Below are 25,566 nucleotides of genomic sequence, written 5' to 3' on the forward strand. Positions count from 1 at the left end.
AAGTCAAATTCAATATGAAAGACAAGCAAAAAAAAAAATTATCTTCCTGAGAAGTTATGAAATTCCTACCTGCAGAGTAGAAGCAGCTGAGTCACTAGTCTCTGACAGTCCTGTCCCTCTCGGGATGCTGGACACGATGTATCTGGAGCCCTTTGGCACAGGCTGTCTGACCACCAGCTTTCCTTTCCTGGTCTCTGCTAGAAACAGACTGTACCAGTAGGCATCGTTGGAGACCAGAGTGGAATCTGCGATGGTGGAGTTCCTCTCACTGATCACACTGTTCCTGCTGGGAGGAGCAGTTTTGCTGTGTTTGGGTTTCTGACACTTCAGCACGATGGTGACCAGGATGGTGATGAGCAGGAGAAATGACACCGAGGCCAGACCGATGACCAGATACAGGTTGATGTCTGAAAAGATGTCGTATTCCAGAGGCATCTCAGTCATGTCAGAGTAGGCCTTAACATCAGTCTCCACTGTCAGCAGCTTGATGGTGACTGTAGCAGAGAGAGCAGGTTGCCCATTGTCCTTGGCAACAACAACCAGTCTGTGGTGGCGCGAGTCTTTGTAACTGAACATCCTCATAGTCCTGATCTCTCCGTTGTATTGGTCCAAGCTGAACAAGGAAGCATCAGTCACCTGGAGAAACTGGTAGGTAATCCGAGAGTTGTGCACAGAATCTGTGTCTAATGCGATCACTTTAGCCACCAGGGATCCTTTATCAGTGGATCTGGGGATCTTCTCCTCCACCACTGAGCCATGAGCGCGCCAAGGAGAGACAATAACTGGAGCGTTGTCATTTTGGTCAACAATGATGATGTGGACGGTCACATTACTGCTGAGAGGAGGAGAACCAGAGTCTCTGGCCTCAATGTGGAAAAGAAACTCCTTCTCAATCTCATAGTCAAAGGTTTTCAGTGCATAAAGATTCCCGTTCTCTGGATTGATGGAGAACAGCATAGACATGGAGGTGTTGGCAATCTCCTTCTCTATGATGAAATAAACTAAATACTGGTTTTCATGGAGGTCAGGATCAAATGCAGTTAGTGAGCTGAGCAAGGAGCCAGGTGCATTATTCTCCATGACACGTATGGTATAAAATGACTGGGAGAACTGAGGAACATTGTCATTAATATCCAGCAGCTCCAAAGTCATAGTTTCATTGTCAGATAGAGGAGGAGACCCTCTGTCTGTGACAGTGAAGGTGATTTCATATTCTGGGACCTTCTCTCTGTCTAATGGCTCTGACACCACTAACTCATAATAGTTATCAGAGGATTCCCTCAGTTTGAAAGGCATGTTCTCTGGAATATGAAGATCAACCTGTCCATTATCACCTGAGTCTTTATCGCTCACACTAACTACAGCTATCACTGTGTCTAACTCTATGTTCTCACTGACTGGACTCTGAAAGGATTTAATTGATATTTCTGGGTGGTTGTCATTCATGTCTTCAACTAGGATCTTTATGGTACATTGTCCTGATAAACTGTTCACTCCTTTATCTGTTGCAATGACTTCCATGTCATAAATATTAAAATCTTCATAGTTCAACGTTCCTTTTACAGTAATTTCACCTGTGGTTGGATTCAGATTAAATGTTTCTTGTGTTTTCTCTGATGTGTATAAACTATATGAGTATGTAATATCAGAATTTGACCCGTCATCTAAATCCGAAGCATTTAAATCAATAACGAGACTTCCAATGGGAGAATTTTCCATTACTTTGACATTATAGGCTGCTTTATCAAATGTAGGTGCATTGTCGTTCGTATCTAAAACATGAACGAAAATATTGACCGTACCAGATCGCGCAGGTGTTCCTCCATCTACAGCTGTGAGTATTAAATTATGATGTTCCTTCTTCTCACGATCTAAAGTCTTTATTAGAATCAAATCAGCGAATTTTGATCCATCTCTTCCTGTTTGAATTTCGATGTTAAAATATTCACTTTCACTTAAATAATATGTTTTTACGGAATTTGTTCCAACATCCGGATCCACCGCATTACTAAGTGAAAACCTTTCTCCCTTCGTCGTTGCTTCGGATATATCTAAATGAATGGCGTCTCTTCGAAATTGCGGGGCGTTGTCATTCATATCTAGCACTTCTATCTCTATGTTGAATATCCGTAACGGGTTTTCCAGCGTTATTTCAAGTTTAAGATAACACGAGGAAGACCACTTAGTTGTGCAAATATGCTCCCTGTCAATCTTCTCAACAATATACAGCTCGCCAGTCTCTTTGTTCACATCCAAATATTTTTTGTTAGCGATTATGTCAAGGCGCATCTTTCTCTTTGTTAGAGTTGCTACGTCGAGGCCGAGATCGGTGGCGAGGTTTGCCACAACTGTCCCTTCTTTCATCTCTTCAGGCAAGGTGTAATGCGTAACTGCGCTTGATATTTTGCGAACGATTAGGAAAACAATAAAGAGCAGCACGTACCTGTGCATAAAGCCCTTTGTTGAAACCGGACTCATTGTGAAATTCAGGATAACAGTAAATCAAAAAGAGAAAGTCAGGCTGTCAGCGACACTGAAAATACTCCTCTGCCATCAATCCGAAACCTTTAAAACGTTTTAAATCCAGGCAAAATACAGGAAAACGGCGACATCTTTCACTGAACGGCGTTTCAGCACCAGGGAGCTGTCCAGTCTCTGCACGAAAACGCTCCGACAAATGAGACCTCCAGGATGACGTCCATGAACCGAACTTTAAGAAAGACAACAGCGCCACCATTTATTAATCCAAACTACTGCATGTACTGAAATTGAAAGATGAAAAAGATAATATTACTATTTATCTAATAAAAAGATATCGGAAGCAAAGTCTACCTCAAAATATTCTTTAAATGTTGTGATTATATTTACTTTATATCGCAGATCCTCAACTTTACTTGCAGAAATGTGAAATCTAAATGACATTTTCAACTGCTATGTCAAATAATGTTGCTTATAGTTTTCATCCATCCATCCATCCATCCATCCATCCATCCATCCATCCATCCATCCATCCATCTCGTATTCCCCATTGAATTCACGTATATGAGTGCAAGAGCTTGTCTCCCAGTCATTAGTCAAGTTGCTGGGTAATTCCTGGACAACCTGCAATTTAATCCTAATAATCTTTCATAGACGTGTGAATGAAATACATATTGCCTGGTGAAATATTAACTGCCTTTCTACCAAAGGAAATACTAATATTGTATAGACACAAAATCATAAATTATTTCTGCTCCTGCTATGTTGTTATTGGTAGTAGCGGTAAAATCTAATTTTGTTGCTGATGATAGTAGTAATACAGAATTAGCACTTAAATTGAGCTTTATTTTCATTTGAAATTTTAGTTTATTTAATGTAACATAGCATTTTATCAAGATAATATTATATCATTGGAAAGCATCTACATAAAAATATATGTTAATGCAACTATGCATCTGATGAAACCTGCAAATAAAATTTGCAACACATTTTTTTTTAAGTAGAGAAAAAATCAAAGTGATAATTATAGAGAGAATGAAATATGGTTTGAAGGTAAGTATGGGTTAATTTTTCAAATATTTTAAAATGCTGCATTAAAGATGTGACCATACATTACTAATAAGTCTTGCATTTCTATTTCTGCTTTGAAATTCTTAAGAGACATATGGTGAATCAAAATGTAAGGTTATGTTGACAAAAAAGTATGTATTGTGAAAAAGACCAAATCACCTAAAACAAAATATAGTGACTATATTTTTTTTAATGATGGTGTTTTATAATTTTTGTCATATGAAAAAAAAATATGATAATGAAAGGGTAGATTTCAAAGATATTAAAGAATACTATGTAACAATTTGGTCTTGGACAAAACTATAATGAAGTCAAATTCAATATGAAAGACAAGCAAAAAAAAAAATTATCTTCCTGAGAAGTTATGAAATTCCTACCTGCAGAGTAGAAGCAGCTGAGTCACTAGTCTCTGACAGTCCTGTCCCTCTCGGGATGCTGGACACGATGTATCTGGAGCCCTTTGGCACAGGCTGTCTGACCACCAGCTTTCCTTTCCTGGTCTCTGCTAGAAACAGACTGTACCAGTAGGCATCGTTGGAGACCAGAGTGGAATCTGCGATGGTGGAGTTCCTCTCACTGATCACACTGTTCCTGCTGGGAGGAGCAGTTTTGCTGTGTTTGGGTTTCTGACACTTCAGCACGATGGTGACCAGGATGGTGATGAGCAGGAGAAATGACACCGAGGCCAGACCGATGACCAGATACAGGTTGATGTCTGAAAAGATGTCATATTCCAGAGGCATCTCAGTCATGTCAGAGTAGGCCTTAACATCAGTCTCCACTGTCAGCAGCTTGATGGTGACTGTAGCAGAGAGAGCAGGCTCCCCGTTGTCCTTGGCAACAACAACCAGTCTGAGGTGGCGCGAGTCTTTGTAACTGAACATCCTCATAGTCCTGATCTCTCCGTTGTATTGGTCCAAGCTGAACAAGGAAGCATCAGTCACCTGGAGAAACTGGTAGGTAATCCGAGAGTTGTGCACAGAGTCTGTGTCTAAGGCGATCACTTTAGCCACCAGGGATCCTTTATCAGTGGATCTGGGGATCTTCTCCTCCACCACTGAGCCATGAGCGCGCCAAGGAGAGACAATAACTGGAGCGTTGTCATTTTGGTCAACAATGATAATGTGGACGGTCACATTACTGCTGAGAGGAGGAGAACCAGAGTCTCTGGCCTCAATGTGGAAAAGAAACTCCTTCTCAATCTCATAGTCAAAAGTTTTCAGTGCATAAAGATTCCCGTTCTCTGGATTGATGGAGAACAGCATAGACATGGAGGTGTTGGCAATCTCCTTCTCTATGATGAAATAAACTAGATACTGGTTTTCATGGAGGTCAGGATCAAATGCAGTGAGTGAGCTGAGCAAGGAGCCAGGTGCGTTATTCTCCATGACACGTATGGTATAAAATGACTGGGAGAACTGAGGAACATTGTCATTAACATCCAGCAGCTCCAAAGTCATAGTTTCATTGTCAGATAGAGGAGGAGACCCTCTGTCTGTGACAGTGAAGGTGATTTCATATTCTGGGACCTTCTCTCTGTCTAATGGCTCTGACACCACTAACTCATAATAGTTATCAGAGGACTCCCTCAGTTTGAAAGGCATGTTCTCTGGAATATGAAGATCAACCTGTCCATTATCACCTGAGTCTTTATCACTCACACTAACTACAGCTATCACTGTGTCTAACTCTATGTTCTCACTGACTGGACTCTGAAAGGATTTAATTGATATTTCTGGGTGGTTGTCATTCATGTCTTCAACTAGAATCTTAATTGTACATTGTCCTGATAAACTATTGATTCCTTTGTCTGTTGCTATGACTTCCATGTCATAAATATTAAAATCCTCATAGTTCAACATTCCTTTCACAGTAATTTCACCTGTGGTTGGATTCAGATTAAATGTTTCTTGTGTTTTCTCTGATGTGTATAAACTATATGAGTATGTAATGTCAGAATTTGATCCTTCATCTAAATCAGTTGCATTAAGATTCATAACAAGGCTTCCAATTGGAGAATTTTCTAGCATTGTAACTGTTAGACCAGCTTTATCAAACATGGGAGCATTGTCATTGGTGTCCAAAACACGAACAATAACACTCGCGGTGCCGGATCTGGCTGGTGTTCCTCCATCTACTGCCGTAAGTATTAGATTATGAACAGCTTGCTTCTCACGATCTAAGGTTTTTTTCAAAATTAAATCTGCAAATTTGGACCCTTCTCTTCCACTCTGAACCTCGATGCTGAAATATTCACTTTCGCTCAGATGATATGTTTTCAGTGCATTAGTACCAACATCACGATCAACGGCATTGCTTAACGAAAATCTCTCCCCTTTTTGTGTCGCTTCTGATATATCCAAATGTATGACGTCTCTTCGAAATTGTGGGGCGTTGTCATTCATGTCCAAAATTTCGACTTCGATGTTAAAAATACGCACTGGGTTGTCCAATGTGACTTCCAATCTAAGGTAGCAAGAGGACGATGACTTTGTGGTACAAATATGTTCTCTGTCAATTTTTTCCAGAACATACAGTTCACCAGTCTCTTTGTTCACCTCCAGATATTTCTTGTTCGCGATTATGTCAACTCGCATCTTTCTCTTTGTTAGCGTTGTAATGTCCAGTCCGAGATCTGTAGCGAGGTTAGCGACAACTGATCCTTCTTTCATCTCTTCGGAAATAGAATAATGAGTTACCGAGGTTGATGCGTTGCGAACGGAGGTAAAAAGAAGAAAAAGCGCTACGTACCTCCGCAATGACGTCTTTGTTACAACAGGAGCCATTTTTGCTATAGATTGAAAACACGTCAGATTATAAAACAAAAGTTTCCGGTGATCATGAAAGTGTTCCCCGCAGCCATGAACTGAATATTTCCCAAAAATTTTGATTGAGTCAAAATGCAAAACGAAATGTGGCTACATTTTCTGATTAGCGTCCTTGCACCACAGAGTTCCACAGTCTTTACACAATGACGATCAAATCATACAGGACCACCCCCGATGACGTTTACAGGCTTTGATTTTAACTGCAAAATAGCGCCACCATTAATATAAGAAATAAAAATTGTGAAATACGAGCACAATAAAATAAGGTAAATAAGATCTTCGTTAATCAAATATGAAATACAGACGCAAGTTAGTAAAATATAACACGTTAGACCATTGTCCTGTTTGAGAAACTAATATTGTTCATTTTCAAAATTTTGTCACTTTAAATCCACTTTCAGTTGTTTCGACTAAACAAGTCCTATATTCTTGTTTCATAAGCTCCGAATTGCTATTATCTGAAATGAAAATGAAAACATGTTCTGCAACGTTTAAAAATGTATATGCCGTATTTAGATTATGGAAATAGTGGTTTAAATATTTGTTGTACATAAATAAAACTCATTAACAGACACTTCTCTTGTTTAAGAGCTGACGGCAGGATGGGCTAAGTAGCAAGTGACTCGTCGATAACACAAGAGTTCAATAATTCAATTGATTAATTAAATAATATAAACGAAAGAATTTCCAACCCATTCTCACTCCCCACTCGTCATATATTGACGCATCGGACGGTCCGTCCTCGTCACATATTGACGCGCAGGGTACCCCTTTTGCGTCAATATGTGACGCGAGGGGTTTTACCCTATGCCTTACCGTAATTTTTGGTCTAAACCTAACCAAATCGTGGGGTTTTGTAGGTTCGGCAGTGGTTGCGAGAACCCTTCGCGTGAATAATCCACGTAAAAAAGGTGACCTACCCAAATCGTCAACATGTGACGCTGAAGGACCCTGCCCAAGTCGTCAACAGTTGACGCATGGTCAGAAATCGTCCCGTCAATATATGACGAGTCGGGAGTGAGAATGTGTTGGAATTTCGGCATTACGGTCTTGCGGTAAACAATCACATTTAGGTCTTGCTAAAGTGGCATATTATTTTATAAAACACGTAAAAGGAGAAATTAGTAAAATATTAACCTTCAGAAAATAAATGTTCGTTACTAAAAGATGAAATCATAAGAAAAAGTCTAGAGAGGATTATTTTAGATACAATATATACAAAATCTTCTATAAATGAAACTATTAATAATCTAAAACTGTAATATTTTTTTCATAGAAGTTGTACATTTATGCTGTGTAGTCAGATCATTGAGAAAAAATTACAATATCATCAGACAAAAAATGTGGGAGGATAAACTCAGAACAATATTTTAATTATACAAAATATTTTTTGCCAAAGAAATATTTTGTTTTTATTTTAAACAAAATAAAATATGATAAACTTAAACCTTAGTTTAAAAATAAATTGCATTGCATTGTTTGTAAAGTAAGTCAGTAAAATCTTGGAGCAACTGAATATTTTTTTAGAAAATGTGAGTTCCTGTTTGTAGTAGGTATACACAGAAAAAAAGGTTTGTAGGACTACTAAAAAAAAGTCTAAAACTGAATGATAGTTCAGTTGTAGACTTAAAACCGAAAGCATATATATCACTTATATTCTTACCTGCAGAGTAGAAGCAGCTGAGTCACTAGTCTCTGACAGTCCTGTCCCTCTCGGGATGCTGGACACGATGTATCTGGAGCCCTTTGGCACAGGCTGTCTGACCACCAGCTTTCCTTTCCTGGTCTCTGCTAGAAACAGACTGTACCAGTAGGCATCGTTGGAGACCAGAGTGGAGTCTGCGATGGTGGAGTTCCTCTCACTGATCACACTGTTCCTGCTGGGAGGAGCAGTTTTGCTGTGTTTGGGTTTCTGACACTTCAGCACGATGGTGACCAGGATGGTGATGAGCAGGAGAAATGACACCGAGGCCAGACCGATGAACAGATACAGGTTGATGTCTGAAAAGATGTCGTATTCCAGAGGCATCTCAGTCATGTCAGAGTAGGCCTTAACATCAGTCTCCACTGTCAGCAGCTTGATGGTGACTGTAGCAGAGAGAGCAGGCTCCCCGTTGTCCTTGGCAACAACAACCAGTCTGAGGTGGCGCGAGTCTTTGTAACTGAACATCCTCATAGTCCTGATCTCTCCGTTGTATTGGTCCAAGCTGAACAAGGAAGCATCAGTCACCTGGAGAAACTGGTAGGTAATCCGAGAGTTGTGCACAGAGTCTGTGTCTAAGGCGATCACTTTAGCCACCAGGGATCCTTTATCAGTGGATCTGGGGATCTTCTCCTCCACCACTGAGCCATGAGCGCGCCAAGGAGAGACAATAACTGGAGCGTTGTCATTTTGGTCAACAATGATAATGTGGACGGTCACATTACTGCTGAGAGGAGGAGAACCAGAGTCTCTGGCCTCAATGTGGAAAAGAAACTCCTTCTCAATCTCATAGTCAAAGGTTTTCAGTGCATAAAGATTCCCGTTCTCTGGATTGATGGAGAACAGCATAGACATGGAGGTGTTGGCAATCTCCTTCTCTATGATGAAATAAACTAAATACTGGTTTTCATGGAGGTCAGGATCAAATGCAGTTAGTGAGCTGAGCAAGGAGCCAGGTGCATTATTCTCCATGACACGTATGGTATAAAATGACTGGGAGAACTGAGGAACATTGTCATTAACATCCAGCAGCTCCAAAGTCATAGTTTCATTGTCAGATAGAGGAGGAGACCCTCTGTCTGTGACAGTGAAGGTGATTTCATATTCTGGGACCTTCTCTCTGTCTAATGGCTCTGACATCACTAACTCATAATAGTTATCAGAGGACTCCCTCAGTTTGAAAGGCATGTTCTCTGGAATATGAAGATCAACCTGTCCATTATCACCTGAGTCTTTATCACTCACACTAACTACAGCTATCACTGTGTCTAACTCTATGTTCTCACTGACTGGACTCTGAAAGGATTTAATTGATATTTCTGGGTGGTTGTCATTCATGTCTTCAACAAGAATCTTAATGGTACATTGTCCTGATAAACTATTCACTCCTTTATCTGTTGCTATGACTTCCATGTCATAAATATTAAAATCCTCATAATTCAACATTCCTTTCACAGTAATTTCGCCTGTGGTTGGATTCAAATTAAATGTTTCTTGTGTTTTCTCGGATGTATATAAACTGTATGAGTATGTAATATCAGAATTTGATCCTTCGTCCAAATCTGTTGCATTGAGGTGAATAATTACACTTCCAATGGGAGAATTTTCCATGACTTGGATTTTGTAGGCTGCTTTATCAAATGCAGGTGCATTGTCGTTCGTATCTAAAACATGAACAACAATGCTAACAGTACCAGATCGAGCCGGTGTTCCTCCATCCACCGCCGTTAATATCAGGTTATGAAGTGCCTGCCTCTCTCGATCTAATGTCTTTTTCAGGATCAAATCAGCAAATTTTGATCCGTCTCTTCCCGTTTGAACCTCAATATTAAAATATTCACTTTCACTCAAATGATATGTTTTTAGTGAATTTGTTCCAACGTCTTGATCAACCGCATTGCTAAGAGAAAACCGCTCTCCCTTCGGCGTTGCTTCGGATATATCTAAATGAATGGCGTCTCTTCGAAATTGCGGGGCGTTGTCGTTCATATCTAGCACTTCTAACTCTATGTTAAATATCCGTAAAGGGTTTTCCAGCGTTATTTCCAGTTTTAAATAACAAGAAGATTTTGTATAGCAAATGTGCTCTCTGTCGATCTTCTCGACAATGTACAACTCACCAGTCTCTTTGTTCACATCCAGATATTTCTTGTTAGTGATGATGTCAAGGCGCATCTTTCTCTTTGTCAATGTTTTAACGTCCAGACCAAGATCAGTAGCGAGGTTGGCGACTACTGATCCCTCTTTCATTTCCTCTGGTATGGAGTAATGAGTCACTGAGCTTGATGTTTCACGAAACACGGAAAAAAGAATCACGAGCAGCACCGACCTCTCCAATGATTTCTTTGTTAAAACGGGATCCATTCTCACCTTCAGAATATCAACATTGAAATGATGAAGTAGCTGACGTTTTTCTGCGACGCTTGATTTATTTTCGCGACGCTTCGATTCAAAAAGTCTTATGGATACTCTAAAGGGAAATAAGTAAAATTAATATGAGCTCCATTCTCGTAGTGGTGTTTCAGCAACATGGATCTATCCAGTCTGTAGGAAAACGTTCCGGTAACAGCGACCTCTTATAATGACGTTTTGCACCCGGATTTCAAAAAACAAAACAGCGCCTCCATTCTGGTGTAATCAAACCCAAATATATAAAATTTAATTTGTGAAAATTTTAATATTTTTTAAAGTAATGTCATTGCATACTGGAAAAGTAAATTGTCCTAAATATTTTACATTTCTCATGTAAAAATCGTTTCTTTTAATTGTCAGTGGTGTGATATTTGAAATACAGGTAATTTTGTGAAGTATATATCAATATTATTATTATTATTATTATTATTATTATTATTATTGTTGTTGTTGTTGTTGTTGTTAAGACAAACTTTAAATAAAATCAAGAGTAGAATTTGATTTCTTAAAGGTTTTAGAAAATTAAATAAATCGATTTTGTTTAGGACATTTTATAGTTTTTCCTCTCACACACATCAGAAAAGTTTTAGCGTATTTTTTCAGACTGATTGTGAAACTGTGAATAAATTCTGTGTGTAGATATTGGATTAAATGATTTTTTAAAAGTGTGTTTAAACAAATTTAAGAAGTGTAGGAAAGTTAAGTTAAGTTGTCACACTAATGTTTATTTTTTGATTAATTTCAAAAATCTCTGAAGAAGATTAATTGTTACATATAAATGTAAAGTTTAAATATGTTTATAAAAGTTTAAACTAAATATGTGAGAATATGCTTTTGAGTTAAAGCATTCACCTCACTTTCTTTAACTTACTTGTGGTCGTGTTGTTTTCATTTGTTCTGAGACGGTTTAATAATTTACAAAACCAACAATACAATAATGACTTTTCATAGTTACACATTTTTTGATATATTAAAAGATATGATTGCTTTTTCTTTTTTGTTGAAAGAAACAAAACATTACTGTGAAATAGCATTCAGGAGTTAAAAATTGGCTACATCAAGCCGCACTGCCTTCATTAAACAAAATGTTGCTCAAAACAATTATATTCAAAAGTGAAAGTCAGTACTCTAGTTTATATAGAGAATGGCTGTGTAACTGTCAAAAAATCAGTATGATGTCATAAAAATATACACTGAATGCCATGAAACTGAAAAGAAAAATGAATTATTATTGTCTGCACTCCTACCTGCAGAGTAGAAGCAGCTGAGTCACTAGTCTCTGACAGTCCTGTCCCTCTCGGGATGCTGGACACGATGTATCTGGAGCCCTTTGGCACAGGCTGTCTGACCACCAGCTTTCCTTTCCTGGTCTCTGCTAGAAACAGACTGTACCAGTAGGCATCGTTGGAGACCAGAGTGGAGTCTGCGATGGTGGAGTTCCTCTCACTGATCACACTGTTCCTGCTGGGAGGAGCAGTTTTGCTGTGTTTGGGTTTCTGACACTTCAGCACGATGGTGACCAGGATGGTGATGAGCAGGAGAAATGACACCGAGGCCAGACCGATGACCAGATACAGGTTGATGTCTGAAAAGATGTCGTATTCCAGAGGCATCTCAGTCATGTCAGAGTAGGCCTTAACATCAGTCTCCACTGTCAGCAGCTTGATGGTGACTGTAGCAGAGAGAGCAGGCTCCCCGTTGTCCTTGGCAACAACAACCAGTCTGAGGTGGCGCGAGTCTTTGTAACTGAACATCCTCATAGTCCTGATCTCTCCGTTGTATTGGTCCAAGCTGAACAAGGAAGCATCAGTCACCTGGAGAAACTGGTAGGTAATCCGAGAGTTGTGCACAGAGTCTGTGTCTAAGGCGATCACTTTAGCCACCAGGGATCCTTTATCTGTGGATCTGGGGATCTTCTCCTCCACCACTGAGCCATGAGCGCGCCAAGGAGAGACAATAACTGGAGCGTTGTCATTTTGGTCAACAATGATGATGTGGACGGTCACATTACTGCTGAGAGGAGGAGATCCAGAGTCTCTGGCCTCAATGTGGAAAAGAAACTCCTTCTCAATCTCATAGTCAAAAGTTTTCAGTGCATAAAGATTCCCGTTCTCTGGATTGATGGAGAACAGCATAGACATGGAGGTGTTAGCAATCTCCTTCTCTATGATGAAATAAACTAAATACTGGTTTTCATGGAGGTCGGGATCAAATGCAGTGAGTGAGCTGAGCAAGGAGCCAGGTGCGTTATTCTCCATGACACGTATGGTATAAAATGACTGGGGAAATTGTGGCGCATTATCATTAACATCCAGCAGGTGCACTGTTATTGTTTCATTGTCAGATAGGGGAGGTGTTCCTGTATCTCTAGCAATTAGTGTTATGTCGTATTCAGGTACCTTCTCCCGATCTAATGGCTCAGACACTATCAGGTTATAATGTGTGGGTCTGTCTGATGATTTGTTGAGAATAAACGGCATGGCCTCGTGTATGAAGATGTTTATTTTTCCGTTATCACCTGTGTCTCGGTCACTTATACCTACCAGCGCAATAATAGTTCCTACAGGTACATTTTCAGGTACTGTGTTTTTCACAGACTGCACAGTAATTTCAGGAAAATTATCGTTCATATCTGTCACGTGAACCACTATTTTGCACTGGCCCAGCAGAGGGTGTGGTCCTTTATCTTTTGCTTCAATGTGCATCTCATAAAATTTCATATCTTCATAATCTATGGTTCCTTTAACTGTTATCTCTCCTGTGTTGGGATCCAGCGTGAAGACGTCTTGCGTTTTTTCCGACGTGTAAAGAGTGAATGCGTACACAATCTCTGAATTACTCCCCTCGTCAAGATCAGTAGCGTTAAGATTAACGACCAGAGTTCCTATCGGAGTATTTTCTGCCATGTTTATTGTGTACGTCTGCTTGTCAAACTGAGGAGGGTTATCGTTTGTGTCTTGTACTCTTACAATAATGTTGGCAGTACCTGAACGCACAGGGACACCTCCGTCCACAGCGGTCAGGATTAATTTATGCACCGCTTTCTCCTCTCTGTCTAACGATTTCGTTAATACCAAATCTACATACTGCGTTCCGTCACTGCCAGTCTGAATTTCTATGGTAAAATGGTCACTGGTGCTAAGTTTGTATGTTTTAATCGTATTTACGCCAACATCTGGATCTACAGCATTGGGCAGTGAGAATCTCTCCCCCGGCGTGGCGGATTCTGAAACGTCTAGCTCTACTCTGTCCCTTCGAAAATGTGGAGCGTTATCATTTATATCTGTTATTCCGAGCTCAATGTTGAAGATGCGCAGTGGGGTCTCGATGATGAAATCAAGCTTTAAAAAGCAAGTTGGCTTCGCTGGGCAAAGATATTCTCTGTCTATTCTTTCAACGATGTAAAGCTCCCCAGTCTTTTTGTTAAAGTCTAGATATTTTTTGTTTGTGAAGATATCGAGTTTTACCTCTCGTTGTGCCAAACCTCCGAGCTCAAGTCCCAAATCCGCAGCAAGATTAGCCACGACGGAACCCCTCTCCATCTCCTCGGCAATAGAGTACCGTGTCACAGACAAAGCGCCGGGCCACAGTGCGGCCAAGACAAAGACAGAGGCCCAATATGCCATCCTTCCTTCAAAAGGGGAAAAATAAATAAATCAATTATTGTTCCTTTGTTGATTTTAAAGTTTTGCAGAAATCCCCACATAAACACAAGGGGGGGAAAATAAAAGGGGCATACGGACTTAGTTAAATCATAAAAAACATCCAGAGAGCACTGTGTTCGATACAGCCAGTGCAAAAAGGTGTGTCGTGATTTGAAGAAAGAAGACGGCTTTTTTTGCTGTAGTGTTCAACAGTGACACCATGTGCCCAACGCCCCTCAAACTGTAGGGATCATTTTCCAAATCTTCTGTATGTTTTTAGAAGAATGACTCTTTTGTTGTTTTGTGTGTGATCTTCCCCTGATGCACCGTTCTCCATGACTCCTGTTGTATAAAATGAACAGGGAAACTGTTATTAACATACAACAGGTACCGGGTTTGTTGTGCTAAATAGCTAAATAACTACGTTTTGAAATACTTCAAAAAAATGGGGGGCACTTGTAAGTCTGTTCCTTCAATCATCTCTCAGTTTTATTTTATTTTATTTATTTTATTTTATTTTATTTTATTTTGGCAAATGACAGTAACTTTAGAGAAAATCCAGCCTAATTACAGTTCATTTCACCAAAGAGATGGACAAAAGGACATCCACCGTCAGGTTGCAAGCATTACCTCATTATATGACATGATAATATGCTAATTTGAACGTGGCATTTTAAACGGCTCTCCTTAAACTTTAATTACAAAAGATAGCATAGTGAATGTGAATTTAGTTTAAAATGTTTTGATGTTGAACTATGAAAATGAATGGATTTTGTTTTGACTTGTGTACAATGAGCTTATGTAGTTTTTCTCAGTTTCCAGATTACTGACAGAGGTATAGGGATGTTTATAAATTGTTTATAACACTGTTTAAAAGATTATAAAAGGTTTTTGGAAAGCATCTTCCTATCAAAATATAACAAGAAAACATGAATGGGTATTAACAATATCCTTGCATAGTAATTATTTTTGGAGCTTACATCCTTTACTCTCACCAAATACAACTGGTACCTTGCAGTGATTTGTTTTGTTTTTGTTTTGCAGTCTTGAAATTGTGCAAACATAATACAGTTAATCCTTGATGGTCAGAATATTTCCATATTATCACCAATGTTTTGGTGACGAAACAATAGAAACATTTTCACGTGATGAATATGTTTCTATTTTTTTCTTCTTTAGGGTTAAAGAATGTTGTGCTGTGAATCAAAAATATTTTAAACTTGAAGTTTCATCACCCGGTTTTGTTGACCCAATCTGCTCTTGAACATTAATTAAATATTTACAACACATTTTCTATTTTAAAAGTGACACATAGCACATAAAATAGAATGCTTCACTAAAGTCAAACTGTATTTTACATTTTCCTTGTAGACACAATCCACTAGATCCCTAAAATTACTTCATAGAAGGTTATTTGGGTTCATCTTCAGGTTGCTATAAGGGCTCTAGAATTTACATTTAATATTTACTTAATACTAAATGTGACCTTAAGTAACACAGAACACAGTAATAACTTGTTTATGAAGTATATCAATCATAGTGGTCAGTAAAGTACAAAATTGCTCAAAGTATTTCCTCCCTTAACAACTTTAATCAATTCCAGACTTTTAAAGCTTAATTTTCTGTAATAAGTGATACTCTACTAGTACCCCACAGTAGACTGCTGATATTAATTCAAGAATATAATACAATCTTGGTATTTGATTAATTTTGTTAATTTTGGTTCCTTTCTGATGCAAATGTTTGTAATTTTTTTCCCAAGATTTTACTGTTACTTGTTAGCCAAATTTTATTTAATAAACTTTAGCTAAGCAATTCAAATCTAATAAACTTTATTAGATTTGAATGCAAACTGTAGGAATGACTAAAGAACAATTGTGATGACAAGTGATAGTTAAACAGATGAAAGTTTTAGATTAGAATCCAAATTCATCTTGTTTTAATCCTGCTCTTTCCTGGCACATATTGGTCTGTATCTTTTATAAAACAGAGCTATAATTTTACACATCTGATGTTACATCACTGGATTTTCCTAAAAGATTCTTACTCACTGATGCCATCTGCTGGAATAACAAGAATCCATTGTAGATCAAAAGAATTCTTTCAGAGTCTATATTTATTACATTTAATGTCATGACAATGAATCAAGTCATGATAATAAATCAAGGCGGTTTTCAGTTGCAAATAACTAAGGTTCATAGAGACAATTTTATAAACTGAAAGTCCTTAAAGATTAGAAAACCTTTTGCTTTAATCTAAAACATCTGAAAAGTAGAGTTTACATTTTCACAATATCTGTTTCATTCAGCAACTTAATTATAAGCTATTTATTTTTAATCTGACTAGGATTTGACTTGAACTGTAAACTTTAAAACCGCACAATGTTTTTCAATAGTGGAATAAACCACCTTTACACTGAGATAACCAACAGCACTTAACTTGACAAAGTAACCAAAATATGAACTCTGCCACCACTACAGCCAGTATCAGTAATTATTATTTGCTTTGTGTTGATTTTGTGGTTGTTATTATCATTATTTTAGGTGACAAATAAAGAAATGTAACTTGTTTTTATTTTAATGGCATTCTGATATGAAAAAAAAAAATCTAACAAGCTAAAAGAGAAACTACATGTTTCTCTCTAAAAGAGAAACATGTAGTTTCTCAACTAAACTTAATTGGGTATCATGAGCCTCAAGATACCCAATTAAGTTTAGTTTCATTTATACTATTTACACTTTAAAATGTGTTATTTTACACATATTTAGGTAAAAGATATAAGTTGCATACAATTAAGATGTAGACATTTTCTGAGCGTTTTGGAAAATTTCTTTTTAAGTTTATATAATATGAATTGTATGTAAGTCTTATAAGGGATGTCTCCAAATCAGTGGACATTAAGCACAGTGTTCATCCGCCCTCTGGTGGAGGAATGCATAAATTGCAGTTGGATAGGAGAGGACAAATGTCACTGACGTTTCAGCACCCTGCAGAAGGACAGCGCCCAGCTCAAATAACCAGGATTGTTCAGAAGTGCGACTGGTCTCCTCTATTTGATCTGGATATGCTTTATAACTATTATTTCGAGTATTGTATTTAATTACAGTTTTATAACCAAAGAGAGTGTAATCATTTTGTATCTTGGTCTTTGAGACTCTTGACTGAAATCATTCATTTCAGTCAAGAAATATGTTTTCCAATGCATTTGCAACTGTAAAGTTGCAACAAGTTAAAAGAAAAACTCTCCCAAATTGCTGTTTGAAAAGTGCAGCACTGCTCATTGCTCCTCTGAAAATAAATAGAGCTGACCTAAATATGGCTTCCCCTTTAGACGTCCCAGTGGATCACCTTACAGCAGAGAAGGTTAGCAGGCTCCCCCCATGCTCTCTATGGACACTGGTTTCCTTATTAACAAAATTATTTTCAATCCGAGCCACAGGGCGACCTAATTTCACTGCTCATTTCTGGCCACTGGCCCACTCTCATCTGTTGCTGGTGGGAGCTAATACCCTGACAAGTACGATGCAAAAGGGCAGAGAGAGAGAAAAAGAAGCCACAGGCCCCTGTAGCTTTTTTTATTCAGGTGTGGCATTTGGAGTTGATCCTTGTGCTTCCCCTGACACTTGTATTCGTGTTCGTGGTCTTAATTAAAGTGATATTTCGAGGGAGAAGGTTCTGTTTGTTCAGTTAATGAACCCCAGTATTCTCTGCGGGCAAATGGAAATGCAAGAGCTCCAATTAGCATATGTTAGCATTTTACTATGTTTATTCCTCACTGCAGAAAACAGCTTACCAGGGCGAAAAGCTTTCCAGCCTTGTAGGAGCGGCTGCAGAACTTTTTCCACCCCGAAATAATTGACTGAGGCTAATTAAATTCGATCTGTGGGACCTGCGTTTAAGTGATTTATCTGTGCAAGTTTTGTTTTGAGTTGAACTTTTACTTCCTAAAAATTAGGAAAGACAAAGTGAAAAAAATACTTTAATTTCATAAATGTGTACAGTACATGTGTAGGGGGAAATAGCCCCTTGTTAGAGTAGCTTGCATCTTAGTGCAGCTTGCATATACATTTACATAATATTTGTCATATTTACACAAGCTTTGCTAGCAAATAAAGATACAAAAAAGAAAAAAAAAAAGATGTGCAAAATAGTGATCCACTTTTGCTTTTTGAATGGAATTGAGCTGCACTTTGATTGTCTAAATAATAATTATGATCAAAATAACTGTAGTAAAGATAATATAATAACAGGTAGACACATTGACAGTGTTGCAGTGGTAAGTCAGATAAAGAGCCATGAGATTTCTCCAAAAGAGAATGTCCATTAAATATTAATATTCACCTGTGGTTTTCTCTTCATCTTTGTTTTCATACCATTTAAAAACGCCAAAATATTGTTGCACTTATTTTTCTCTGTTTCTTCATCAGTTAGGTCAACAATTGGAGTGTCAGTCATTGTACAGATCATTATTTATCACAGCAGCTTCCCCTTGCGGAGACATCTGAAGACGCCGTTTCTTGCCAAACGTGGAGAAAGAATTGTGGACGTCCAGTTCACTTCGCTGTGCTGTTGGCCGCAGGGTGCAGAAGCCTGATGGAGTTCCGGGAATGTACACGTTGTGGTGATAGTCAGGTGGTGGGTGTGGGTGTGGGTGTGGGTGTGGGTGTGGGTGTGGATGTGGATGTGGGTGCGGATGTGAGGGAATTGATGGCTGCGGCTGCTGCTGCTGCTGCTGCTGTGGAGGAGGCGTGCATCGAGGAGTCCAGGGCCGAGAAGGAATCCCACTAGGTGATGGAGACATTTTGTAGTCTGCAGATAGACCAAGCGAGAAGAAACAACTGCTTATTATGCATAACTAACATTATTATGACAGAACTATTTTCATTTATACCAATGTCATGCAAATTTGGGTTTCGTAGTTCTCCCAAAAAAATAACTCAGAATAAGAGATAAAAGTTTTATTACAGGATAAAACTAAACGTTAATGATGCTTAACATGGTGCCTTTGGCAAGAATGCAGGGAAATGTGTCAACTTTACATGGCAACAGAGACATTTGTCATTAACTTTAATTGGAAGAGTATACAATTTCATTAAAGGCCACTTCAGTTGCAACATATCTGGACTCTTACCTTTCATGCCCTTCATTTGAGTTCCCCAGGTCCAGTATTGTCCAGGTGCCATTGAAGTGACATAGTTCTCTGGGTCTGCATGCATTGCCTTACGCATAAGTGTGCCATCCATATTGATAGAGTTGTAACTATGAAAAAAGTCACATTCATTCAACAGTTTTAAAAATGGTTTAAAAGTTGTTGTTTTTTTAAATAAACATTCACAATTCAGAAAATATACTTAATGAATGTAAGGAAATGTAATATTGTTTAGCATACCAGCTACTTAAGTCACAATGATACCTTTTGATGGAAGAGTTCTGGGTCTTTGTGAGAGTCCAGTCTGTGTTTGGTTGCTTCAGCTGCAAGGACAAAGATATGTCAGCTCTTCATCAAAATTTGACTGACATATATTTCTGCAGCTTCATGAAGAACATCTATTTTCACAAGCCTTTTCAGAACCTGTCTTCCTAAAAGCAGGTTTGTAAAAGAAGGCCTTCTGTCCACTTCACCCTCATAGAGCATAGAGGTCATTGAAAAAGGACTGGAGCATTCTATTGTGTCTGTCTTGAAATGGTGGATTATTCCACATGGAATCTGACTGCCGCCTTGTGGATCTATGTAAAAGCACACTTTTTTTTCCGAGGCGCTTTCGGCAATGGCCAACTTTCACTTTTATCCTCTATTGTGGAGCGGAAAACTGGAAGCTAAAGGAAATCAACCACGGGACTTTTTCGGACTTGGGGCTCATATTATGCATTCAACGCTTGATTAGTCCATCTAAAGTTGTTAACAAGGGGAGTGCGACGTAAGCGTATTATTAAAATCGGCATTCAAAATAGTCTTCTCGCCAACTACGCATAAAACCAATTAGAACCCCACAGGGATGAAACGAAACATGATTTTAATCTTCAAAGGAAAGCGTACCCGGGAAAAAATTAAGAAAATTACACACGTCATTGTTTTGTGGACTTTATGCATCGTTTTTCATTAATATTTTTCTGATGCTCCTCGAGCAAGGTTTTTAATTAAAAGTCTCTCAGAGAGCCTTGGAAAAGTTTGTCGCCCTCGCTGATTCAAGTGCACAACTCTGCACGCGTACGGCGCAGTTTGGAGCGCACGTTCACTCACCCCACCTGTCCTGTCTGCTTACCTCGCTTGGACGTGTATTTAATCTTCCTTTTCACCTCCAATCCATCAACTCAAGTACGCCTGTGCATTCGCTTTATACAACGCTCAAGTAGTTTCTTTGTGAGTTGTCTTTTTTTTTTCCCTTTGTCATCGACGACCTTACGTAGGACTAGTCTGAGCGCACGAGCAGGGACTCTGGGTGAATTACTGGAACCAATTAGCGAGAGGAAGGGCACTTTCTCCAGAAGGTCCATAGCTGCGGGCGGAACAATCAGCGTGACCTCAAAATCCCTCTCGTGGCCAGAGGTGCTTGTGCCGGTGACATTTCCCCCCTCCCCTCTTCTGCCTGGCGGAGCTTAGTGCGAGCACTCTGACTCTTTGTGCCTCTAGGATTTTTTTCAGGAAATCGGGGCGACAAAAATCAGCATTACGCACACGTTTACGCTCTGATGCCCCGTCTGTTAGAATTAGAAAACACCGGTCTGCACATCCTTTTGCCGTAAATGCCCTCTCTCCTTGTCTCCTTCACTCCCTCTTCTTCGATTACACCCTTCCCCTCTCTCTCCTCCCACCCTCGATCGGCATATCTCCCTCCCTGCCCCCCTCCCCACTCTCATACAAAGGACAACACCGAACCGATCTACAGGCAGTCCACGTCTCAGTCCGGCCATGTCCTTGCACCCCCTCCTTCCCCCACCCCCTTCTCCTTCTGCGATGTCCTACTCTGTCTTTCCGAAACCGCCTATTTGCCATTTCTCATCAATAATTGACACCCCCGCCCCTCTGCGAATACGCCACATTGTTGATAGTGCAGCCCGGTTGTTGCTTTTGCCCTTGAGGCATAGTTAGTGGGGTTATATGTCCCATATTGTTAGCATGAAAGCGAGAAGGCATCACGGAAAGCCAGCAATAACTGCATGTAACCTAACTAATGCCTTTAACCTTGAATTTGTGCTCACACTCAGGTGCTGGAAGCAGGTGCGCGTGCAGCCTCATTCCCTGACAATTATTGGCAGAGACACCCAGTGATTATTCACACAAGTCACATCAATTCCCTTTTAGTTCATGTATTATGAGAAAACACCACAATTATTATTAAGACTGAAAGCGGAGCCAGCTTTAAACGCCCCCCTCCTTCCCCGGCCCCCATCTCTCCTGTACTGTAAGTGACATCTCACTTCATTCAAAGTCACGGTCCGTGCGCACCGCACGCTCCACGCAAGATGGTGCTTTACACTTTCATTAACTTGTCAATTAAAATGCAATTTCACGTCATGTCATTTCATTCCGCGAAGGGAAAACATTACCACGGATTTCAAAATTGAGATAAATTAGCCTCTCGTCTTTAAAAAAAAAATGTTCCTAAGACATAGTGAAAACAAAATCACTTAAAATATTTTTATTTCATTTCATTTTGTTGTTGTTGGGGTTTTTTTGAGGTTTGACTTCACACCTGTGCGGCACGCGTAATGTGACCTTCAAGAGATGAAATGTCACTCTGGCGCCTTGTTACAGAGAAGGAAGTAAAACGAAGTAACAAAGCGCAGTTTAAACTCCTGCATTGTTTTCCGGTGTCATGCTCACCTCGTTCGGAGTTGTAGCTCCGTTGTTCACAGATGCGCTCCGGCTGTGCGCGTTCCACGAGTTGTCCGCGTTCTTCGCCTCGTTGTTCCTCGGCGTGCTGCTCGGGCTGCACGGCTTCAGAAACATAAAGTCACTTTTGGCTGATTCGGGGGTCAGACAGGCTTTATAACAATATGACTGAGAAAAACTGCTATTTCCATTCACCTCCATGCAGTTCGTAGGTACTTTGGACGCGGATGAAATCTGCAAGTTGAGGTTGGATTTTTTGAACACCTCCGGGGGCGGCTCTGGCTGAAACCCCCCGCAGCAGCAGCAGGCTAAGGGCGGCAGGTTGTAACCGCTGTGGGTCTCCTGGTCCTTGTAGCACTTAACAGCAGCCAGCACGATGATAGCCACCAGGAATATTAAAGATATTGTGCTGAGTGACACGATGAGATACAAGGCAAGGTTTGAGGGGGGTTTCGGGCTGAGTGTTAGATCTCCGAAATCTGACAGCGACTCGGGCACGCTGTCTACAACTGTGAGGACAATAGAGGCTGTGGCAGAGAGCGGCGGCTGTCCGTTGTCCTTGATTAATATGACTAACCTTTGTCTTGTTGCGTCTTTCTCAACTAATCGGCGAATGGTCCTGATTTCGCCTGTATATAGAGCCACGCTGAACAAGCCCGGGTCAGTCGCCTGAATAACCTGGTAAGACAGCCGGGAGTTTTGCCCTGCGTCTGCGTCTAACGCTGTGATTTTGGTCACCAAATACCCCGCGTCCACAGAGCGCGGAACCACCTCCGTGGCAACAGAGCCGTTCTTGGGCAGCGGGGACACAATGACAGGCGCGTTGTCATTCTGGTCCAGAACAAACACGTTGACCGTGACATTGCTGGCGAGAGGGGGGAAGCCAGCGTCCTGTGCCTGTACCAGAATCTGAAAGTTTCGAAGTTGCTCATAATCGAAAGAGCGCAGTGCATATATGTTGCCGTTGTCGGAGTTGATGGAGACATAAGTGGACACGGGCATGCCCTGAATTTGACCCTCCAGAATAGAATAAGACAGATATGCGTTCTGGTTAGAATCTGGGTCGAATGCAGAGACAGAGCAAATGGAAGCGCCCGGGGCGTTATTCTCGGTCACATAAACTGTGTATGAAGGTTGAGAGAACCGCGGGGGGTTGTCGTTTATGTCAGACACTTGAACCAGAATTGTTCTCCTGGTGGAGAGTGAAGGGGAGCCCAAGTCTCTGGCTGTAAGTGTGATGTTGAACTCAGACACAGTCTCTCTGTCCAGCGGCTCGCTTGTCACCAGCGTGTAATAGTTTTTAAAAGATGAATGGAGCTGAAAGGGGACATTATTCGGAATCTGACAGTCCACGTTCCCGTTCTCTCCCGAATCTCGGTCCATAACGCTGATCACAGCTATTACTGTGCCAGGCGACGCGTCCTCCTGGACAGGTGTGGACACTGATGTGAGGATAACTTCGGGAGCGTTGTCATTCACATCCAGGATGTCCACCAGTACCTTACTGTGTACTGCCACAGCCGACGGTCCTCTGTCTTTTGCTTGAACGTACAGTTCATACACACTGGCTTTCTCGTAGTCCACAACGCCCTTCACACGTATCTCCCCCATATAGGGGTCCACGCTGAACAATTCACGCACCTTAAGAGGTGCGTGCCCGCTAAACGCGTATGTAACTTCCCCATTTGAGCCTTCGTCCAAGTCTGTGGCGTTTAACTTCAGCACCAGCGTTCCCCTGGGTGCGTTTTCCACCAAGCTCGCCCTATAAACCGAGCGGTCAAAGACAGGCACGTTATCGTTGGCATCTAACACAGTGATAGTTATTAGCGCTGTCCCAGAGCGTTCAGGTGATCCTCCATCAAAAGCAGTAAGAACCATTTCGTGCCTTTTTTGCTGCTCCCTGTCAAGCGGCGTATCCAGCACCAGCTCCGCAAACTTGCTGCCATCATTGCGCGTCTGGATGTTGAGCACAAAGTGCTGGTTTGCGCTCAGCTGGTAGGAGCGCAGAGAGTTGGTGCCCACGTCCTGGTCCTGTGCGCTCTCTAAAGGGAAGCGTGAGCCGGGCGCAGCAGACTCTGTGATGTCGAGATTGAACTCAGTCCACGGGAAGCTGGGGGAATTGTCGTTGACATCTAAAATCTCCACTTCCACTCTGTACAGTTCTAACGGGTTTTCAATGACAACTTGTAGGTGTAGGAAACAGCTTGGGCTTCTTTCACACAGCTCCTCTCTGTCTATCTTTTCGTTAACAAAGAGGATTCCATTCTCCAAGTTCACTTCTAAATACTGTTTCTTTGCGCCGGAGACGATGCGAAACCTTCGCGCTGAAAGCCTGGCCACATCCAGACCCAGGTCTTCTGCGATGTTGCCCACAAATGCTCCGTGATCTAGCTCCTCGGGGATGGAGTACCGAATCTGCGCGAGCACCAGGTCCACCACACACGCACACAGGAGAAGACATATGACCAGACCAGTCACCGGAACCCAGCAGCCTCTGCAGAGTTTACGTTCCATGTCCGCGGCGTGCGTAAAAATAAGCTTATCCAGACATGCTTTACCTCTTAAAGCCTGTCACCATTAAAGCTGCGAAGTTTAAAATCAAATTAGGTAAACCTAAAAGAGTTTGTCCAGATACAAAAAAAAATATAAATATATATATATATCAAGATGAAAAGTTTTTAACACCTATCTGTGTATAAAACTTTGTGGGAAGCTGCAGATGAAAGAACAGCAAGTGAAAGGAGAAAGACGGTGGCTCTCTGTGCTGTGCACCACGCGCAGCACTGGTGTGTGAACGGGGGGAGGCTTGCGCTTTGATTTTCCAGAGTATTAGACACTCGGGGGAGCTGGTGGTAAGGCGCGCGCGTGTGTGCGGGTCTCCAGGCGTGTGTGTGTTCATTTGTGTGTGTGTGTGTGGAGAGAGAGAGAGAGAGAAGACAGCGAGAGAAAGAGAGAGAGAGAGAGAGGGGAAAAGAGAGTGAGAGGGAGAGAGACGGTGCGTATGACACTGAGAGAGAAAAGGAGGGAGAGAAAGATAGATGGAGGGGGTGGACGTTGCTCCTCGCTGCTCTGTATTGGAGGACGTCGACGATAAGTGCGACTCTAATTATGGTAGACGTTTAACCCTTTCACATCCTCCTTTCTGACCCATTAAAGAGACGAAGGGGGGCATGTTTGACTCCAGACGTCAAAGCCAGATTTGGATTAGGAAACGGATAGTGGTCGCTTTCTAGGCTGCATTTACCGGATAAGGATTTGTAATGATGTCCAGGGAGTCCTGCAAGATGACAGTGATGGGCAACACGACTTAATAGTGTTTTCTCATGACCGCGTTGTAGCTTTTTTGAAAAGAATAAACTCATTGAGTGCATTGTTTTAGATAACAGATGTTTTATCCTTCTTTTGCGTTGCTCGAAAGGCCTAGTAGTCGCTACCAGCAGACTGCCGGGACTCCATAATGCTTTTTAATTAGAGGCCTTTGAAGATGAATGCCCACACTGCAAAACAGTCCCATTCATTAATCATCACACACGAAATGGGCTTTTACAAAAAGAATCTTTGATGGGTCAGGATATTCATTTTTAATCAACATTCAAA

General features: G+C 40.7%; 5 protein-coding genes across 6 annotated transcripts; all 5 read right to left on the reverse strand.

The window, feature by feature from the left end:
• Positions 1-35: 35 nt before the first annotated feature.
• Positions 36-2,692, reverse strand: LOC116713869 (protocadherin alpha-C2-like). Its single transcript, XM_032554144.1, has one exon. The coding sequence runs from the start codon at positions 2,476-2,478 to the stop codon at positions 55-57; it is 2,424 nt and encodes an 807-aa protein (XP_032410035.1). The 5' UTR covers positions 2,479-2,692; the 3' UTR covers positions 36-54.
• A 1,201-nt stretch (positions 2,693-3,893) lies between these two features.
• LOC116714939 (protocadherin alpha-C2-like) lies at positions 3,894-6,535 on the reverse strand. Its single transcript, XM_032555758.1, has one exon. It carries the CDS (start codon positions 6,333-6,335, stop codon positions 3,912-3,914), a length of 2,424 nt encoding a protein of 807 aa, XP_032411649.1. The 5' UTR covers positions 6,336-6,535; the 3' UTR covers positions 3,894-3,911.
• A 1,471-nt stretch (positions 6,536-8,006) lies between these two features.
• On the reverse strand, positions 8,007-10,650 carry LOC116714783 (protocadherin alpha-C2-like). Its single transcript, XM_032555526.1, has one exon. It carries the CDS (start codon positions 10,441-10,443, stop codon positions 8,029-8,031), a length of 2,415 nt encoding a protein of 804 aa, XP_032411417.1. The 5' UTR covers positions 10,444-10,650; the 3' UTR covers positions 8,007-8,028.
• Positions 10,651-11,654: 1,004 nt separating this feature from the next.
• On the reverse strand, positions 11,655-14,311 carry pcdhb (protocadherin b). The gene has a single exon (XM_032555525.1). It carries the CDS (start codon positions 14,115-14,117, stop codon positions 11,670-11,672), a length of 2,448 nt encoding a protein of 815 aa, XP_032411416.1. The 5' UTR covers positions 14,118-14,311; the 3' UTR covers positions 11,655-11,669.
• Positions 14,312-18,101: 3,790 nt separating this feature from the next.
• Positions 18,102-24,888, reverse strand: LOC116714774 (putative protocadherin beta-18). 2 transcript variants are annotated; one of them, XM_032555515.1, is made up of 5 exons: positions 22,165-24,888; positions 21,961-22,074; positions 19,549-19,607; positions 19,267-19,394; positions 18,102-18,944 (listed from the first exon to the last, which is right to left on the reverse strand). In XM_032555515.1, the coding sequence occupies exons 1-5, from the start codon at positions 24,481-24,483 to the stop codon at positions 18,583-18,585; spliced, it is 2,982 nt and encodes a 993-aa protein (XP_032411406.1). In that variant the 5' UTR covers positions 24,484-24,888; the 3' UTR covers positions 18,102-18,582. The 2 variants fall into 2 exon arrangements, with proteins under 2 accessions (XP_032411406.1, XP_032411405.1); XM_032555514.1 differs by having other exon boundaries at positions 21,961-24,888.
• Between the last annotated feature and the right edge of the window lie 678 nt (positions 24,889-25,566).

The sequence above is a fragment of the Xiphophorus hellerii genome, chromosome 23 (assembly GCF_003331165.1).
Source record: "Xiphophorus hellerii strain 12219 chromosome 23, Xiphophorus_hellerii-4.1, whole genome shotgun sequence".
In the NCBI taxonomy this organism is placed as follows: Eukaryota; Metazoa; Chordata; class Actinopteri; order Cyprinodontiformes; family Poeciliidae; genus Xiphophorus; species Xiphophorus hellerii.

What these genes read in the sequence shown, in the direction of transcription:
- LOC116714939 (XM_032555758.1), bottom strand. Translation starts at nt 6,335, where the DNA reads ATGGCTCCTGTTGTAACAAAGACGTCATTGCGGAGGTACGTAGCGCTT.
- LOC116714783 (XM_032555526.1), bottom strand. Translation starts at nt 10,443, where the DNA reads ATGGATCCCGTTTTAACAAAGAAATCATTGGAGAGGTCGGTGCTGCTC.
- LOC116714774 (XM_032555514.1), bottom strand. Translation starts at nt 24,483, where the DNA reads ATGGAACGTAAACTCTGCAGAGGCTGCTGGGTTCCGGTGACTGGTCTG. An exon ending in GAGCTACAACTCCGAACGAG is followed by an intron (nt 19,608 to 21,960) that starts GTGAGCATGACA and finishes TTGTCCTTGCAG; the next exon opens with CTGAAGCAACCAAACACAGA. An exon ending in TCAAATGAAGGGCATGAAAG is followed by an intron (nt 18,945 to 19,266) that starts GTAAGAGTCCAG and finishes GTCTATCTGCAG; the next exon opens with ACTACAAAATGTCTCCATCA.
- pcdhb (XM_032555525.1), bottom strand. Translation starts at nt 14,117, where the DNA reads ATGGCATATTGGGCCTCTGTCTTTGTCTTGGCCGCACTGTGGCCCGGC.
- LOC116713869 (XM_032554144.1), bottom strand. Translation starts at nt 2,478, where the DNA reads ATGAGTCCGGTTTCAACAAAGGGCTTTATGCACAGGTACGTGCTGCTC.